This window comes from Vombatus ursinus, unplaced genomic scaffold, assembly GCF_900497805.2.
Source record: "Vombatus ursinus unplaced genomic scaffold, bare-nosed wombat genome assembly UNPS02014175.1, whole genome shotgun sequence".
NCBI lineage: Eukaryota > Metazoa > Chordata > Mammalia > Diprotodontia > Vombatidae > Vombatus > Vombatus ursinus.
The window spans coordinates 709,064-727,914 of NW_020953953.1; the positions used below are offsets into that span (position 1 = coordinate 709,064).

General features: G+C 44.2%; 1 protein-coding gene across 2 annotated transcripts in view; it reads right to left on the reverse strand.

Annotated features, from left to right (window-relative positions):
* Window positions 1-8,608: 8,608 nt before the first annotated feature.
* LOC114041545 (zinc finger protein OZF-like) overlaps window positions 8,609-18,851 on the reverse strand; it is a 42,769-nt gene continuing 32,526 nt past the window's right edge. Inside the window, exons 3-4 of one of the 2 annotated variants that reach the window (XM_027860055.1) lie at window positions 8,880-9,007; window positions 8,609-8,645 (exon numbers count right to left, since the gene is read on the reverse strand). In XM_027860055.1, coding sequence (XP_027715856.1) covers window positions 8,928-9,007 — 80 coding nt within the window. In that variant the 3' untranslated portion in view covers window positions 8,609-8,645; window positions 8,880-8,927. Of the gene's footprint in view, window positions 8,646-8,879; window positions 9,008-15,715; window positions 16,374-18,851 lie in introns of those variants that run through there. The other variant, XM_027860053.1, reaches the window with a different exon arrangement.

Sequence of the window (18,851 nt, forward strand, 5' to 3'; positions counted from 1 at the left end):
TCACGCAGTTCCCAATCTCCAGTGGGCAGTTGGTGATGTGGGGGTTAGAACAGAGGAGGGAGCTATGGGCTATACATTTAGCTTGGAAGTCATCAGCATAAAAGGGATCATTGAATCCAAGAGATCGATGAGACCATTGACAGCATGTAGAAAGAGTAGAATGCTTTGGGGACCTCATCAGTTAGGAAGTTAGAGACAGATGATGATCTTGGACCCTCCTAGGAAGGGCTTGGCCCATTGAGGCTCAGGAAGCCTCTTCTACTTTCCACCTGGCCTACGTTTCTAGGCAAGCTGTCCCTTGGACTCCTCTTCTTGGCAGACCCCCTGACTGGCAGCCCTATTAGATGAGATAATTATCTCCTAGAAAATCAGTTCTGGGCTTAGTGTGCCCAGGTAGATGTGAGCCAGGAGGTCAGAAAGGTCAAATGGCCTACTCTAACTGACTAGCCTAGAAAGGAGAAGTGGACTTTGATGGCACTTTCATGTCATGATTCCTGCATCACTCAGCTCTCTGGAGTCCATCCAAAGGCCTGCCTATATGATTGGGGAGACCTCTCAACCAGCCCAACCATGGTCCCCTGACTGCTGCTCTCTGGTCACCACCTCCCAATCTCTATCTTCCTTTAACTCTGGGAAACACAGTCACATCTTTTGCACTCATATCCCCCAACTCTTACCACTGAGGCTTTCATACAGTAAGTGGGTAATGGTTTTCAAAAGTGAATTTTTGAGAGACCATGACTAACTCCATTTGATGCTGTACTGGGTGTTCTTATATCAATGTACTCACGGTTCCCTTCAGTACCTCCCTTCCACCCATCTATTTGAGAAAACTCATAGATTCACTTACTCTGCTGTTATTCTGTCTAAGAAGGCACAAAGGGCTTAGCAAATGTTGATTAACTACCTGTCTAATCAAACTAGCTGCTGTTTTCTTTCTTTCTATGGGTGTAAGTAGCTATGCTAAAGACCTTTGCAACACTTTTCTAACTCTAACTTTACATTTTGGTTTTTTTTTCCTAAAAATGTTCCTTTTCCTCTCTCTCTCTCCTAACTTGATCTTACCTAAAACTTTTTTGTAAGCCTACCTACAAGACCTCAGGGATCCTACCATTTCTAGTACAGTGTTGAATCATAGCAGTAAGAATGAGCATCCTTATTTTGCCTTGATCTTAGTGGAAAAGCTTCTAGCTTCTCTTCATTACATGTAGTGCTTGTTGATAGGTTTAGATAGATGCTATTTATCATTTTAAGAAAAACTCCATATATTCCTGTGCTTGCCAGGGTTTTTAATGGGAATGGTTGCTGTATTTTGTCAAAAGCTTTTTCTGCATATATTGAGATAATCAAATGATTTCTGTTAGTTTTTTTATTGATATGGTCCATTATGCTGATAGCTTTCCTAATATTGAACAAGACCTGCATTCTTGGCACAGATCCCACCTGGTCAAAGTATATTATCCTCATAAGTTGGTGTAATCCCTTTGCTGATATGTTATTTAAATTTTTTTTGCATCTATATTCATTAGGGAAATTGGTCTATGATTTTCTTTCTTTTTTTTTTTTTTTATTTTGGTGAGGCATAGGGTTAAGTGACTTGCCCAGGGTCACACAGCTAGTGTTATAAAGATGACCCCAGACTCAGTTCCAAAGACTGGTGTCTCAAAGACTTTTTACTAAAGAGATTGAAGTGTGTCCTTTCGATTTTAGGCAGAAGCAGGTGCATCTCCTTGGAAGGAGAGAAATGCACCTGGTAAAAGAAACCAGAGCAAGTTTTATAGTTACTAACTGCCTAACTCCTCTCTTCTGGATCAGGATTGGTCCTGATCCTTCTGGGTTACAATCTACCTTATATGCCCCACCCCTAACATACATTATGTGCCTAGAACTGTGTTATCACTCCCTCCCCTGGACAGAGAAATTAGCCTGTCTGTGCTGATTTCTTATCTACTTATGTGGAAACTTGACTCTTTCATTTCTCATATAAGTGTCAAGTGTCTGAGGTCAGATTTGAACTCAGGTCCTCTTGAGTTCAGGGCCTGTGCTCCATCCATTGTGCCACCTAGCTGCCCCCTACTCTTGTGTTCATTATTTCTTCAGCACAGAGTGGAGAAATGGAGGGTGTTGTGAGTGAAACTTCCAGGAGGCCAGTGTCACTGGATGGAAGAGGACTTGTGAGGGAGAAAGGTGTAAGAAGACTGGAAAGGGGGGAGAGGGCTGAGTTATGCAGGGCTTTGAATGTCAGACCCAGCATTTTGTATTTGCTCCTGGAACCACCAGGGAGGCACTGGAGATTATTGAGTGGGAGAGGCGGGGTAACATAGTCAGACCTGCACTTTAAGAAAATGACTTTGGGGCTGGATGAGAATGGGGAGAGACTTGAGGCAGGCCAACAGTCTTTGTCTCCTCCCCCCCAGGCATAGACGAATAGGGGAGATCTCTCTGGGGAGTCCCAAATCTGATTGAGTCTGGGAAGGGGGTGGGTCTGGGATCAGATCCCCCTGCTCCAAGGAAGGACATGTCTTTACTTGGAGGCATCTCTGTATTATGGGGCAGGGGTGGGAGCACTGACCACAGGCCATCTAACCAAGGCTGGGTAAAGAGAGCTTTGGAATTCGGCCCTTCCCCCATTTCACCCCCACACACCTGGGCTGGGAGAAGGCGGGGCAGGGAGGAGCCCAGGTTAACTTGGCCTGGCTAGGAAGGAGAAGAGATATAAATAGTGGGAGTTATGGAAGGCTGGAGGACAGATCCCAGGGAGTAGTCACTCTGTCTTCACTCAACTCTCCAGACAGACTGAGAAGACATTGAAGAACCCAGAATCTTTGGCCAGAGAAAGTAAGTCTGGGTCTCAGGTGCCCTACCCTGCCTCCCAAACCCTGGTCTCAGCAGCCCTGTAGCTATCTACCCTCCCCCCACCTCCTTTGGTAGATAAACCACCTCGGGAGGAGGGAAGGAACCATTTTTAAGAATCCTTCTTGTCTTGTGTCCCCCTCCCCAAGAATCCTCCACCCTCCTCCCATACTGGGAGGCTGCCTGGTAGAGAAGGGAAGAGGACTGCATTTGGAATCAAGATCTGGGTTTGAATTCAGTTCCCCCAGGTGGTACTACCACCTCTAATGGTCATACCATGCTTTGCATGTGTGATCTCGTGGGATCCTCACAGCCCTGCCAGATGGGGGCTGTTATCCCCATTTCATAGATGAAGAAAATGAGGCTGAGAGGTGTAGTGAGTCTTAGCTAGGACAGGTCAGAAGGAGGATTCTTAACTCGGGTCTCACTGACCCCAGGTCCAGGGATCTGCCCACTTAGCCTTGGCTGCTGAGTCAGTGAACCTCAGTGTTCTCATTTGTAAAATGAGGAGGTTAGACTTGGTGACCTCGACAATAACCCCTTTCAGGTGTCACACATACCTGCATTCCTGTCATCTGGAAATCAGCTCAGAAAAAAACCTCAGGGATGTTTAGAGTTGGAAGGATGTCAGAAAATGATCTTGGAATTCCCTGCTGGTGTAAATCTATGACCCAGGCTGGCATCCTGGCTGTTCCTTAATGCCCCTGTGACCTTGGGCCAGTCATCGACCTCTCTGAGCCTTATTCCTCAGGCAAAATGAGGGCTTGGAGCTCTGAGGCCCCTCCTGGCTCTTCCCATGGTCCTCTGAGAGCTGGCCACTTGAAAAGTGGACTCCAGCCTGTGAAACCATCTCTGTCCCTACTCAGTTTCCTGGTTCCTGCTACTCTCCTCCCTTGGACAGCATCCCAGCCCCTGCTGGGGCCCAGGCTCAATTGGGAGAATCCTTCAAAAGGACCTCAAGGAATCCTACTCCAACCACCAACTTTCTCCCTGGCTCCTTTCCCAGACCAATTATGTTCCTGTGGTGTCTTTTTTTTTCTTTTTGCTTAGGCAATAGGGGTTAAGTGACTTGCCCAGGGTCACACAGCTAGTAAGTATTAAGTGTCTGAGGCTGGATTTGAATTTAGGTCTCCTGACTCCAAGGCCAGAGCTCTATCCACTGAGCCACCTAGCTGCCGCCCCTGTTGTGACTTTTTAACTTCCCCTCCTCTGCTCTGCCCTTCTCTCAGGGACTGTCTGTAGCCTCCTAGTCATTCTCTCTTTGCATATTTAAAGGAACAAACATCAAATGCCCTGCTTTCTTCCCCCTAGCAGTGGCCCATTTTCAAAAATTGCTCCCAGAAGCCTTGTTGGCCTTGGCTCAGTGCCTGGCACGTAGTAGATGCTTTTTTTGTTGCAATTTTGGACGATTTCAGTCGTGTCTGACTCTCAGACTCCTTTTGTGGTTTTCTTGGAAAAGGTACTGAGTGGTTTGGCCTCTCCTCCAGATCATTTTACACATTTGGAAATGGAGGCAAACAGGGTAAAGTGACTTAGCCAGCGTCTGAATTTAGGTCTTCCTGACTCTAGACCAGGGTGCTCTGTCCAGTGCTGACCTAGCAGGTTCCTCTAAGGAAGTAGGAGCCTGGGTGCTGTATCCCCTTTCCACCCCAGCTCAGCTTTACTTCTTTGTGCCCAATGGGCAGGGGCTGGGGTCCCCAGAGCCAGGGAATTTGTGGCTACCTCTTGAATGACTGGGGACCTGGAACTTGTCTCTCAATTCCTCTTACCTCTCCTGATGAATGGATGAATGAATGTATGAATGTATGAATGGATGAATGAACGGTCATTTATTCAGCTCTTAATCCATGCCAGGATTTGCCATACGTGCTGTAGATTCTAGGACCTGAGGGCAGATCTGCCCTCCATTAGCCCACTAAGCACAGGTGCTGGCCTTTGGAAACCCTTTCCTGAAATCCAAGTCTTTTAGATTGCTAAGCCCCAAGACCGCGGATGGAATGGGAGTGTGGGGGTTGGGTTCTAGCCCCTCTCCCACCTCTAACCCTTCCTCCATTCACTTGGATTAGCACTGTTCTTCCTTTGCACTCCACCCCCAAATTTGCATTCTGGAATTCCATTTTCCCCTCCCCCGTTTTTCTAGGCCTGCTTTCCTCCACCTCCCCTACCCATCCCCTTTCCTCTCCCTCCTCTTCTCTCAATCATGGATGGACGACTTCCTTTCAGCCCTCGGTGCACAGAGCTGCTAAGTGAATACACAACATGCCCAGATCCCCCCACCTTTAAAAGACCTTCACTTGACCTTCTCCTTCAGGGATCCTCTCCTCCTTTTCACAGGTAATTATCTAGAAAAGGCTCCCTGTACTGGAAGGTGTCTGGTTTTCCCACCCCCTGCTCCCTTCTCCACCTCCTGGGAATCATCCAGGCAGCTAAAAGCAATGGTCTTCTCATTTCCAAAGACCCTCGGCTGGGGCCCAGCCCAGCCCCTCTGTAGCCCCTTCATTGGCTTTTCCTGACTCCCCTGTAGCCATGGTGATCGTCAGCCATGGCTACCTGTTGCATAAAGAGGTGTTGAGGTTTAGCTTGGGGATTCTCTCCTGTCCTGGTTCTCCTCCTGCCTGTTGGGCTGATAACTGAGGGATCCATGCCCTTAGTAAGTCCTTCCTCTGATGTGACCTGGTCTCCTTTTCTCCTTGTGCACCTCCTTCCCCATGGGGCTGACTGACCCTCAGTCCTGGACTTACTTTTTTTTAAATTATTTTTCTATTTTTAGGCAATTGGGGTTAAGTGACTTGCCCAGGGTCACACAGCTAGTAAGTATCAAGTGTTTGGTCTGAGGCGGCATTTGAACTCATGTCCTCCTGACTTCAGGGTTGGTGTTCTATCCACTGGGTCACCTAGCTGCCCCTTGGGCCTCACACTCAGTCATCTCTGTGAAGGGAACTACCTGGGGGGTGCCATGGGTAGTGTTGGACCTCAGTCAGCTAGATCCGAGTTCAAATCCTGCCTTGATACCTATGAGTTGTGTCAGGTCACTTGCTCTCTGCCTCAGTTTCCTCATCTGTATGTTCCTGACACTGCACTGGGGTGCAAGGGAGAAACAAGGTCTAGTGTTGGGGAATTGCTCAGCCCAGAGGCCCTGAGGACCTCCTGGAGAGAAATAAAGATAATAATAGCTACCATTTATATTTCTTTTGGCTTTAATTTTCATCCCCAAAGTCCCTTCCCCTCCAGTTGAGGAAAAGAGAACCAAGGTGACATCCCAGTCTGCTCCAGTACCTGGAGGATGAGTGGCAGTCTAGGCCCTAAGGCCCCACTGCCCAGCCCAGTAACATTCTCATCCTTAGAGCACCTCCCTGCTCACCACCCCCATTGCCAGGTAAGGCCCAGGGGGTGGGGACTGTCTTTACTTTTGTTAAAAAAAAAAACAAAAAACCAGAAGGATCAATAAGAATTCTGTGCTGGGGTAATGTATTCCCCCCAGCCCCAATGGCAATCCCACATCACTCCTTCTCTGGCCTCTTTCTTCGTTTCCTGCCATCCTCTTGCCCCAGGACCAGCATATGCCCTGCTTTCTGCACCTCTCCCCTTACCATTAGAACCCGGGTTTGGAGGGGTGAAGAGGGATTTGGTGGGACCTCTGGGTGGATGGATTTCACTTGCTTAATCTGATAACAGCCAAACCCCTAGACTTGGAGGCAGGTGTGAAGGTTTATATAAGTAGATGAAGTTTATAAGGTGAGCTGTAACACATGCCTTGGCACCAGGTGTCCTGATGTCCTGGCCTCAGCTCCTCATTAGGACCCAGCTGTCTTCCAGTGAGAGAACATCTCTTAGGAAATAAAAACAAGACAGAACAGAAGGCACCTCGGTGTTAGGATTGGGGTGATGGAAGGTCAAGAAGGGAGATGGACCAAGGCTGTAAATGTTTCCAGTTTGAAGGAGAGTTGAGTAAGGGTGGGCAAGTCTGGGCCCAGGCTGCAGAGAAGCAATGGGGGTCTCAGGGGCGAGGGAATCGGGAGGAGAATGGCTGGGAGAACCAGGAGGGATGTAAGCTGGGCATATCCTTGTGAGGAAGAAGATGAATGTAGCAGGGGGAGACCAGGAGACTCTGCTGAGAAGAGTTGGAGCCTCAGAGGAGGGCAAGGGAGGGAGGGAGAGAGAGAGGTGGTAAAGCAGTGGGGGAGGGGAGCCCAGAGATTACCAGCCTGGTGGGTGGTGGCCCTGGTGGACTTCTCTGACTGGGGTGAAGCTTGGACACCTGGGAGGAGGATAGGGGAGAAGAGGGGTCACTCTAGAAGACGGACAGCAGGGCAGGGCAGGTCTCTTGGGGTTAGGAAGACCCACCCAGAGCAGGTTGGCTGGGAATAGAAGCACTGGGAGCTGAGATCTCTCTGCATTCTTCCCCCACAACAGAGATCTCTCCATGTTCCCTGGAGCTGAGATCTCTCTGCCTTGTGGGAAGCCACCCTGCAGGTGCCAGGTAGGTCTGAAGGAAGGCCCCTCCCTACCCCCCACTTCTGCTGGCTGCCCTTTCCATTGGGCCTCATCTGCCCCCTCTGACCTCTTGGTGACTGTCCTCCAGCTTTGCCAGGAGCGGGCCTCCCTCCAAGGCCTGGCGGGGGGGTTGCACCAGCTACTTGTCCAGGCTCCCTGTCCCATCCTCAAGGTCCTCGGGTGCCACGCCCAGTTTTCCCAATGGGTCACAGGTGCCCAACCCACATATCTCACCCATAGTATCAGGTGGAGGCAGAGCTCTGGCTCTGGTGCCCTTGGGCTCTGACTGGTCTCATCCCAGCTGGGATCCCAAGCCCCTTCTGCCTCCTGGTCTCTGGAGGAGGATGGGGGAGGGGCATGAGGCCAAAGAGAAGGAGTTAAAGTGGGAGGCAAATTTGGCATTAAGGCAATATGTTCAGAAATTCTAAAGATGAGAATGCAGAGCCTCATTAGATCAAAATGACTCTATCCTGGTATCTTAATGCAGTCCGTCTAGAGCAGAGGTGGGAACCTGCAGCCTTCAGGCCACATGGGCCATCTGGATCCTTAAGTGTGGCCTTTTGACTAAATCCAAATTTTAAAGAACAAGTTTGTCAGATTTAGCAATTAAAGCCTCAGTGACTGTTTGGAGAGAGTACTTTTAGTAAACCAAGGATGAAAGCCAAGTTGTGTAAAGGGTTATGGCGTGAGGGGAGGCGGACAGCAAGGTGGCCCATGGTAGAGCAGTAGGCTTGGAATCAGGAAGACTCCATGAGTCCAAATCTGGCCTCAGCCACTTTCTAGCTCTGTGATCCTGAGTCATGTAAGTCACTTAACTCTGTTTGCCTCAGTTGTTCATCTCCAAAATGAGCGTGAGCAGGAAATGGCAAACTACTCTTGTGTCTTTGCCTAGAAAACCTCAGATGGGATCTTGAAGAGTCACACACATCTGAAACGGGTGAATAGCATCTGAGGAGGGAGTGAGAGAGGAAAGTAGAAAGTTCTCCCAGATGTTTCAAGGAGTTTGGCTGAGAAAAGGAGGTGACATAGAATGATTGCTCAAGGGTGGTGAGGGTTTAGGGAAGGCTTCTGTAAAGATCGGGGAGATGGGTATGTTTGGCGTCAGTAAGAAAGGTGCCGACTGATACAGAATCTGAGAGAACTGGGTGTGGGGAATGACTGACTATGCTAACTGTTGGGGAGGACAGGATAGGATGGGATGAAATGGCCACGTACCTGGTTTGCCTTTGCAAAGACAAGTCTCCCACTTTCTTAGAGAATGGAGGAAAGAAGGCACTGTAAGATCCCATGAAGAGGTTCTGAGAAGGAGAGAATGCAGGCAGTTATTCACTCTACACTTATTAAGTGCCTCCTATGTGCCAGGCCCTGTGCTTTGTAGGGCTCATGCAAAAAGAAGCAAACAGCAGTGTCTGCCCTCAGGGAGCTCACAGTCTATTGGGGGTGACAACAAGCACACAGTTATGTACAACCGACAATGGGAGATAATTAATAGAATGAAGGCTCTAGAATACTGGGGAGCTGGGAAAGGTTACCTGTAGCAGGTGGGATTTTCCTTGAGATTTGAAGGACCCCAGGAGGCCTCAGTGAGGAGGCAGAGAATTCCAGCCATTCTGGAGAGCCAGAGAAAATGCCCAGAGCCTGGAGATGGAGCGTCTTCTTCCTGGCACGAGAAGGAGGGCAGTGCCATTGGGTCACAGAGAAGGTGGACGAAGTCAGGTGTAAGAGGATTGGAAAAGTAGGTGATTTCTAAATCGTGGTGGGCTTTTACAGCAAGATTCTCAGAGATGAGACTGTTTGGGTAGTCACTAGTCAATAAGCATTGATTAAGCTCCCTCTATGTGAGTTTGAAAGTAGGGCAACCAGGTGCCAGTGTGGAGATGTGTGAGCTGACCCTCTCCTTCTGTGGAGGTTTGATGAGCTCAGCCCTGGTGGGGAAGAGAGACTGGGGTGGGGGGGATGAAGAAGGAAAGAGGCAGGCAAGAGCTTCTGATAAGCACAAGGTAGGGATGCCATAGATGAATTATCGGTGAAGAAAAGGGAGTCCTATAGTGATGGTTCACACTCTGAATAAATTACAATGCAGTGAAGGGTCGTGACTCAGAAGACCAAGTGAAAAGGGAAATTTTGTAAATTCTTGTGAATCTTAAAAAAATCAGGAAAAGACTAAGGAATTCTTTAATTGCTCAGAAGTTCAATAAAAGGTAGCCGCTAGGTATATAGTCTTATGTACAGCCAACATTTGGAGGGGGAGCAGATTTCAACAGGTTCAGAGTTAGTAATCATCTAGCAATCTCTAAAGTCATATTTCAGGCTCTACTGGTGATTCACTCTTTTTATATAAAGGGCTTTCTTCCAGACTCTCAGTTTCTCTGTGTGAAAAGCAGGCTTGTAAGTCTATTTTTATTAGTCCATAAAACACAACAGCTTCCATATAACTCAGGTCTTTTCCAAAGGTTTTTTGAATAAGTGGTGTCAAGAGAAACCCTCTTCTAGCAACACTTAAATTTAAAAAAAACAAAACCATGTTGGTTCAATGTTCATTGTCTACTTTTTTCACTCTTTCGATTGCTCATATTTACAAATGTCATTTCAGATCAGAAAAGAGAAGAATCACATATGTTTTGCTTCCTATAAAAACAAAATAAAAAAGGAATTTATCACCCAAAAAAAGTTCAAGAGAGAAATAAAAGAAGGTAGAAGTAAAATATACTTTACAAATAGAAAATAAATCAAACTTTTAAATAAAATCAAAAGGACAAAAAAGTGAAGAGATTTTTCTCCACAGGAAAGACAGTTACTTCAAAATAATACAGCTTTTTTTTTTTTTTTGGTGAAGCAGTAGGGGTTAAGTGACTTGCCCAGGGTCACACAGGTAGTAAGTGTCAAGTGTCTGAGGCCTGATTTGAACTGAGGTCCTCCTGACTCCAAGGCCAGAGCTCTATCCACTGTGCCACCCAGCTGCCCCTATAATACAACTTCTTCAAAAGGGAATCATACTATTCTGCTTGAAATGAAAGCGCATCAGATGCCAAGTGCATCAGCCAAACACATTTTGTGTGAAACAGATTGGAAAAATGGATGAGCCCTCCCAGGTACCAAAGGATTGGAAGACGTGACTGTTTTCCTGTATGAAATCCATCAGTCTGCCCCTTGATTCCTGGTCCCCAATGTTCTAGAGTTCTAGCAGCAGGCTTAAATAACTCATTTTTCATAAGCTGTCAATGTCTCTCTTAGTCATTAGCTCAATCTCTAACCCGTTGCATGAAATACTACTTTTTAATGAAGGAAGGAACCCTCCTTTCTCCACATAGTTACTCTCACTTCTCTATAATTAAATATTAAAATGAATGAATGTATTTCTTGAACAACTGAAAGCAGTCATAAAGGAAAGACAGAAGATATTTTGACTGACATGTCATACCCAGGGAGTTCTCAACCCCTCAGGATAAGAACACAGCTTCTTCACTTGACTCCAGATACTCTCATCCTCTCAGTTGAGGCCATGCTGTGAGTAATCTCTCTTTAGAATTCTTTTCTCTACTTAAGAATTTGTTATAGACTTTTAGCAAATTTGCTTGATAATTTCTCTGTTCTCTCCTCAGGCATCACTGTTAAGTTGGTTTTTTTCGCTCCCAGAATATATAGTACTTACCAACTTCTCACAAACCCTTCATAGACTAGTCTTAAAATGTCACTTAGTGGGGGCAGCTAGGTGGCACAGTGGATAGAGCACCTGGCCTGGATTCAGAAGGACCTGAGTTCAAATCCAGCCTGAGACACATAACACTTACTTGCTGTGTGACCCTGGCCAAGTCACTTAACCCCATTGCCTAGCAAAAAACAAAAAAAACATGTCACTTCGGACATGGGAGGAATTACACAGACCTCACTTTCTCCTCTATAGATTCTTATATGCCAGTTATAGAGCTCATATCTTCTCCCTAATTCCATGGGGAGAAACCTTGTATAGCAAGACATTTTTCTAGCTTTTATTATTCCATCATGATTCTCACTTCAAATGTAAAATGCTTTTCTCCATATTCCATTGGGTTCTTAATGACTGGTTTCAAGTGTTGGCTGTGACAGCCATAAAGGTTGTGAGTTTTAGGCAAATCCCTTCTTTGCTTCAATTTCCTCCTCTGAGTGGAAGAGGGTTGGACTAGTGAATCCTGGAGTCTCTTTCGGCTCTCAATGATGTGACTTTTGATGGTTTAGGAGCTGCTGACATTCCAGGATGTGGCTGTGCACTTCACCCAGGAGGAGTGGGGCCTCTTGGACCCTCCTCAGAAGGAGCTGTACAAGGAGGTCATACTTCTGTGTCCACCGGCTCCTGGGAAAGATGGTCCATCCTTGTCCCCAACACCCCCGTGAACTTCCCTTTTGTGGTTTTCATGTATACATTTGCTCTGCCTCTGCTGGGCTGTTGCCTTTTTTGTACCGTACTAGCGTCGGATTTTCTTCCTTATAAAACTTTTCTGCTTTCAACCTAGCTTGGACTCTTCTGCATTTTGAGGCATGGGTTTTACCTGGCTGACAGAATATAACAAACTTTGTAAGAAAACAGCTCAACAGACCTGACTTTCTTCTTTCTACTGTTGGCAATATTAGCTACATTCTCCCAAACTCTGTGGAATGACTGGCTTGTGTTACCAAACAGTTCCCTTGAAAATCTCCTGGACAGAAGAAGAATAACAAACAGAAAAGTTCAAATCAGAAAGCAGCCTAAACACTCCAATGAGAGGCAATGGGAGGTCTGCTCAGGACGGTTTCAAGATGGTTTGTAAGGTGCATGCCTACTGACCATGTTTTTCAAAGAGTCTGTTTTCTGCAATGAAAGAACACAGACATTTGTAGCATCTTAATGTGGTGATTATAGCACTGATGAGATGAGATTACCAAGTAACACAAATGAAGTGACTACTTTGTTGCAGTGTAGAGAAAATAAATGAAGATATGTGCATAGCTTTGGTCATCCATTGAAAATTCATTTACATTTGCATGTCATACTGTCTTTAAGTTTGGAAACAATTTGATGTCTGGTTGAGAAACTGAAAGAATTTGTTGCACTTAGTAGGAGATAGAATTTGATGTAATTGATGCATAAACACCAAAGTCATTGTACGCTGTTCATGTATCGATCATGATGGTTTGGAGTCACTGAAGATACATTTTTAAGAACGCATGAGTAATAGCTATCCCAAAGAAGAGATTGCTCAAAACAATCTATTCTACTGTAGGGGAGTAGAAAAAAAATGCCCCTAATTATGTTGTGGCCTCAGATCTGTCCCCTGAAAAAAATAAGTATAAAAAAGTTCACCAGAGAAATTATTATACTTGATGACTTAATAGGTAAGCAAATAATATGAACATTTAGTGTATATGCATCAAATGGAAAAATATCAATTGGTCTTAATAGAATATGAGAAAAGTTGTGTTTAACACTGAATACTATTGTTCTGTATTATCGCATGACAGTTAAAAAGAGCAAATTTATTTCTCATCCGGGTTCAAATCCTGCTTCAGATATTCACTAGCTGTGTGACCCTAAGGAAGTCACCGAACCTGTTTCTCCAATTTTGACAGCTGTAAAATGAGGACCATAACAGCTCACCCTCCCAGGGTTGCAGTGAGGATCAGATGAGATCATATTTGTAAATTGCTTTGCAACCTTTAAGGGGCTATATACATGCTGACTATAAAAGTCCGTTTCAGCAATATCAGGTTGCATCTTTTTATTTTTTTACTAGCCTATAACATCATGGTGTAGCTCATATAGTGTTGTATTTGGAAGCCAGGAAGACTCTAAGTCCTAATCCTACCCTGGGCACTGGCTGGGTGACGGGGGAAACAATGTCCCTGAGCCTCAGTTTCCACACCTGTAGAGTAACAGCCCCTCCCTTGCAAGATGGTTGTGAGGATCCTGAAATAATGCATTTAAAGCTCTTTGCCAGCTTTCAGGCGCCCTAAATGTGAGCGTTTCTTTTTGTTCTGTATAATGGTTTCTTTTGTCATTGCATGACATGAATTTTAGGCTGCGTTCCTCATTCCCTCCTCCCCCCGCTAGCAAGCCTTCTCTGGTAACAAAGATTTTAAAAGAGAAAGAGAACAAAGGTTCAACAAAACCAGTGACTTTGTCTGCCCCGACAGTAGGTGCACAGTCACCATTGGAAAGGGAGGAAAGTGTCTGTGGTCCAGTAGCAGGCGTGTTCTTCTCCCTCATGTCAGTTCTCCAAAGTCTGTGTGTGCTCCTCTGTCTTCTTCCAGGTGCAGCAGTATTACATTACATCTGGGTCTACAGCTGGTCTCGCCATTCCCGGATTGATGGACGTTGAATTTGTTTCTGGTTCTTGCCTGGTTCAGAAGGTGCTTTGGTGAACATCTGGGTGTCTGTGGAGCCATTCTTTTTCTCTTTGACCTCCATGGATTCTACGCTTAGCAATAGGACATCATCTTTGTTTCCTTGGGAAAGTACACTTTGATTTGAAATGTTTGAGTTGCAAACTGGCTGCCTAAGTAGTGAGATGAATTCTTTTGTCTCAGTGAAGACTTTCTCACATGAATTACATACAGAGTTTTTACTCTAGTATGAAAACTGTGGTCTCTTTGAAGGTAATGCTGCTGCCTAACAGCTTTCCCGCATTCCTTACATTCAAAGGGTTTCTCTCCAGTTCTCTGATGTTGAGTACAATTTAATCTTTTGTCAAAGGTTCTTCTGCATTTGTTATGTTTATATCTTTTTTTTTTTACTATTATGTATTCTAGGATATTTAACGATATTCAGAGGAAAATGAAAGGTCTCTTGTGTATTATACCTATTGATTTCTTCCCTGAGGAGACTGTGTTTCCCTGAATTCTGCCTGAAAACTATCTGATGCTCTTTCTATGTGTTCGAAATGTCTACTGAGCCCCTCCCCCCCTTTTTTTTTCCATAGCAACTCTACATTATGGAAAAAAGACTAGTCCCAAATTAAAATTTCACTAATGACTTTCTTTCAGCAATGCTCCTCTGATAAGGTACTTTTTTTTTTTTTTGGTTAGTCCACTATAATTGCCTGGACTTTAACTTGATTTCCCATTTCCCAGACTATCCCATGTTGGGATACCATGGACCATCCTGTGATTCTCCTTCCTTTGAAGATGCTTCTAGGCAAGTGCCCTCTGTCAAAGTTGAATCCTTATATTTTGCAGCTGGGCTCTTAAGTGAATCTTAAAGACATAAGAGATAAGCAGTCACTCTTCTCTACTAGTCCATCACTCTTATTAAGGGCCTACTATGTGCCAGGCACTATGCTAAGCAAAGAGGACACAAGGAGGGGCCAAAGACAATCCTTGCGCTCAGGGACCTCGAAGTCTGATTTTAAGTTCCCACTTCTGTCTTTTCCATCAAAGAAAAAGATACTGAAACTTCAAATGGAAAGAATGAATACTTTTTTTTTTTTTTTGGTGAGGCAATCAGGGTTAAGTGACTTGCCCAGGGTCACACAGTTAGTATGTGTCAAGTGTTTGGTCTGAGGCCGGATTTGAACTCAGTTCCTCCTGACTTCAGGGCCAGTGCTGTATCCACTGCGCCATCTAGCTGCCCGTATGAATGAATACTTTTTTGAGGTGGGGAGGGGAATGAAGTGAAAGGTTGGTGAGAAGAAAGGAACAGACACCTAGCTGACCAACACAAAATAAATTGCTTACCAGAACACTGAAATCACTTCTTTCTGCTCGTATTTGTACTTCCAGGCTCCTCGGAGTGCCTGCCACACAGTAACGATACCACATAGTAATACGCTTAATAAACACTTGATGACTCGACTTATAGCTGGCACCAAAAACAGTGGCCTCAGAGAAAAAGAGCCTTATTTTCAGGTGGGTGTCACTGCAGAAGTAAAATGATGAGCTCAGAAAATTCAGAAAGTGGGAAATGATTGGGACTCTGTGTCTGCCTCTCCACCAACATTCCCAGCAGAATTATTTGTTAAATACCCAAACTTAAAAACCTATTGTCAGTTGGTTGGGGAATAAGAATAAAATGTAGCCCACAACTTGTCAGAATAATCTAGGGCCAGGAAAATTAGAAAGATTTCTCCAGAGAAAGATGAAGGACATCAGTGAAGTGACGGAGAGTGAAGCAAGCAGGTCTCGAGGAACAACATATTTGGGCTGCAACTATGGAGTTAAAGTCAACATCAACAGGTAAAAATCACAGTATGCCAGAAAAAATGAAGATAATGCATTTAATGAAAACAACAACGATGATGTGGATATTAACCTGGTTCAGGGAAGGGCTAAGAGTTGCCAAACGATGTAAATTTAAAGACAAGTGTACAATCATTTAAAATTCTTCCATGTTACATAACTTATTTTTTTATTTGCTTTTCGTTATTCTTTTGTATATATTTAAAGGCCTGGGTTTGTCAAGATTGGATATGAAAGTAAAATTTAAATTCGCAGGATTCCAGATACAGAGCACAGAAGGTCCCCCTGGAGGTCAGTCAAGGAGGGTCAACTCTGAAGACCCAGAAAGGTTGGTAACTGACTCCAAGCCCAGATCTCTAGACAGAAGTCTCGCTCTTTGCTCTTGTTTTGACCCCAGCCACTTCATCGTCATCCCGACCTGCTCAAGCTAATCCTGCCTTGTGGGAATGAAAACCAGGGTAAGCATGACAAACCAGCAGTGACTGCAGTAGACAGTGCCCACCACAGTTCACAATGTGAGATCCTCCCCTCTCTCTGGAGGTTCCATCATCAATTATCAAGAATTAATTATTATCATTTGCTACAATTCATCAAAATGAGAAGGGCATGAAGGATTCCCATTATTTACATCTCTGGAATAGGCCCCTTCTTTCCTCTGACACTCCCACCCCTCTCATGTAGGCTCTCATCACCTCAATGCGTTGGTAGACCTGCCTGCCTTCAGTTTTTCTCCACTCCAATCCAATCTCCTTTCAGTCACTGTAGACACTTTTTAAAAACCCAAGTTTGCTTGCTCATGTCACCGCGCCCAGGTAAACTCCAGTGGCTTCCTCTTGTCTCTAGGATAAAATACAAAATGCTTTGGAATTCAAAGCCCTTCCCAATCTAGTCCCTCTTCCTCTTTTCTGTCTTCTTGTAACTTACTCCTCAACATGTACTCTTCAACCCAAGGACACTGGCTTGCTGACTGTTCCATTAATAAGATGCTCCGAGCATTTTCTCTGACTGTTCCCCATGCCCTCCTCTGCCCTGACTATTGACCTCCCTGGTTTTCTTTAAGTCACAACTAAAAATCCCACCTCCTACAGGAAGCCTTCCTCGATCCCTATCAAATTCTAGTGCCTTGCCTCTGTTAATTATTTCCTATTTATCCTGTCTGTAGCTTGATTTGTATATATTTGTTTGCATGTTGTCTCCCCCATTAGATTACAGACTCCTTTAGGCCAGGGACTTTTGCCTCTTTTTGTATCCCTAGGACTTAACACTGTGCCTTGCATACAGTAGGCCCGTCATAAAGGTTTACTGAAGGAATGTTCAAAATAACGTAGTCACTATGAATACAGCCCTAGAAAATGGGCTTCCTTTGTTCACCTTCACTTCACACCAGTCTTTTCCTGCTTCTCTGAAAATTTCATATCTTTTTATAACAAAATAATATTCAAGGGCATTCACATTACCACAGTTGATCCAGGCATTTCTTCCTCAATAGGCACCCATTTCTTTCCAGTATTTTGATGCTGGGACTATTTTTTACACAGAAGACTTTTTTTTAACAGTCTAGGTCAAAGGGTAGTAAAACATTTGTGAATTTTCTCATGTAATTCCGAAGTAGTATTGTCCAGACAGCCTGGACAAATAAAAAGCTTTACCAATCATCTATTAATTGGTATTCCAGTCTGGCCATAGTACCTTTAACATGATCAGTTTCCAGTATTTTTGTTATTATCTTTGACAAGCTGTTGGGTATGAGATGGAGGTGAATTTCTTAAAAATGCTTAGATTTCTCTTACTAATGAAGGATCATTTTTGGCAAGGTCAAGATCATGTCCATCTGTTCTTCAAACTGTTCAGTTCACTTGACTACCATTTAGAAGTGGCTTTCGTGCATAAATATTTGAGTCAATTCCCAATATATCTTTAATATCAAGCTCTGGTCAGAGCATTTTATACAAACATTTTTTCTTCTCAATTAGCAGTATGGCTTTTTTTTTTTTTTAAAGCAATTGAATTGATTTTGTTTCTACAAAAACTTCAAAATATTTTATATAATTAAAACTGCCTCTTAGCTTCTCCGATCTTCCCTATTACTTTTATTATTTAAGAATTCTCCCCTCAAAGCTACTTGGAAATGAAAAAGATATAAAAGTAGATTAGAGGGACAGATAAGATCAGGATGGATGAGAAACAGCTGAACTAAACAAATACAGTATTTCATAAACCTGAGAGCAGAACATCCTTGAAAAATGACTTTTTATCTGACAAGAACTGCTGGTAAATCAAGAAGGAGGCTTAGGAGAAAATAGGTTCCTACCAGCATCTGATATCACATATGACAACGAAGTCAAAATGAGTACATGAGAGAAGAAAATAAAAGAGATGATCTGAATATTAAAGAATACAATACAGAATATTGACAGGGGCCAGATAAGGTCACTTTCCCTACTTGGACCAAGAAAAGCATTTTCAGCCTTCAAAGAAAAGATACAAACAATAGATCACTTCAAACACAGTGTCCCAGAAACCCAAGAGCCATCAGCTGCTTGAGTAACAACTTTTTATTTGATAAAATTTGCTGCAAAACCTGGAAAAAGGCTTAACAGAAATGATCTTCAGACCAATACCACATCCATGATGAGGTCAAAATGAGCACAGGAGAGAAAAAATAAGATGGATGATCTGAATGTTAGAGAATCCAATAGGAAATGTTGAAAAGGACAGGATGGGGTCACTTTCACAACTGTGGCTGTGAAAACATTTCTGAACTCGAAGAAGGGATGCATAACCTAGATCATCTGGAAGGAAAGCTAATAACTGAGGAAACACCATTGCATCCAATGTCTTCTACTAAGGATCTTCTCTAGTAGAGAAAGGAATCTACCAGCAGGATTTATTCCTAGAATCATCCCTCAGTGGATAAGTAGTCAAAAGGATATATCTAATATCCCAATAGTCCTGCCATTTGAATGACCAGGTAATGGGCTGCTACAACAAATCCCATCAGCTACCTTGTGAATCTCTCACTTTAACAGGCACCTCTTGGGACTTTGGTCGCTGGCATCTATGGTGCTCTTTTCCAACTGGGAGATGACATCTAAGAAACTGAAAACCCTGCTCACAGAGAGACAAAAGAGAAAGCATTCTGAAAAACATCTGGCTCAAGTTGAATCCCATCCTCTAATCCATGAGGGAAAAGAAAAGATGTTAAAAAGGTGTAGAGAATATTACAAAGGACCTCTGAAGGAGACAGTCTTGTATTCTGTACAAGTATGAGACCAGTCAGACACTTGATTTGCATCCAAAAAAGAAAAATTCCTTCA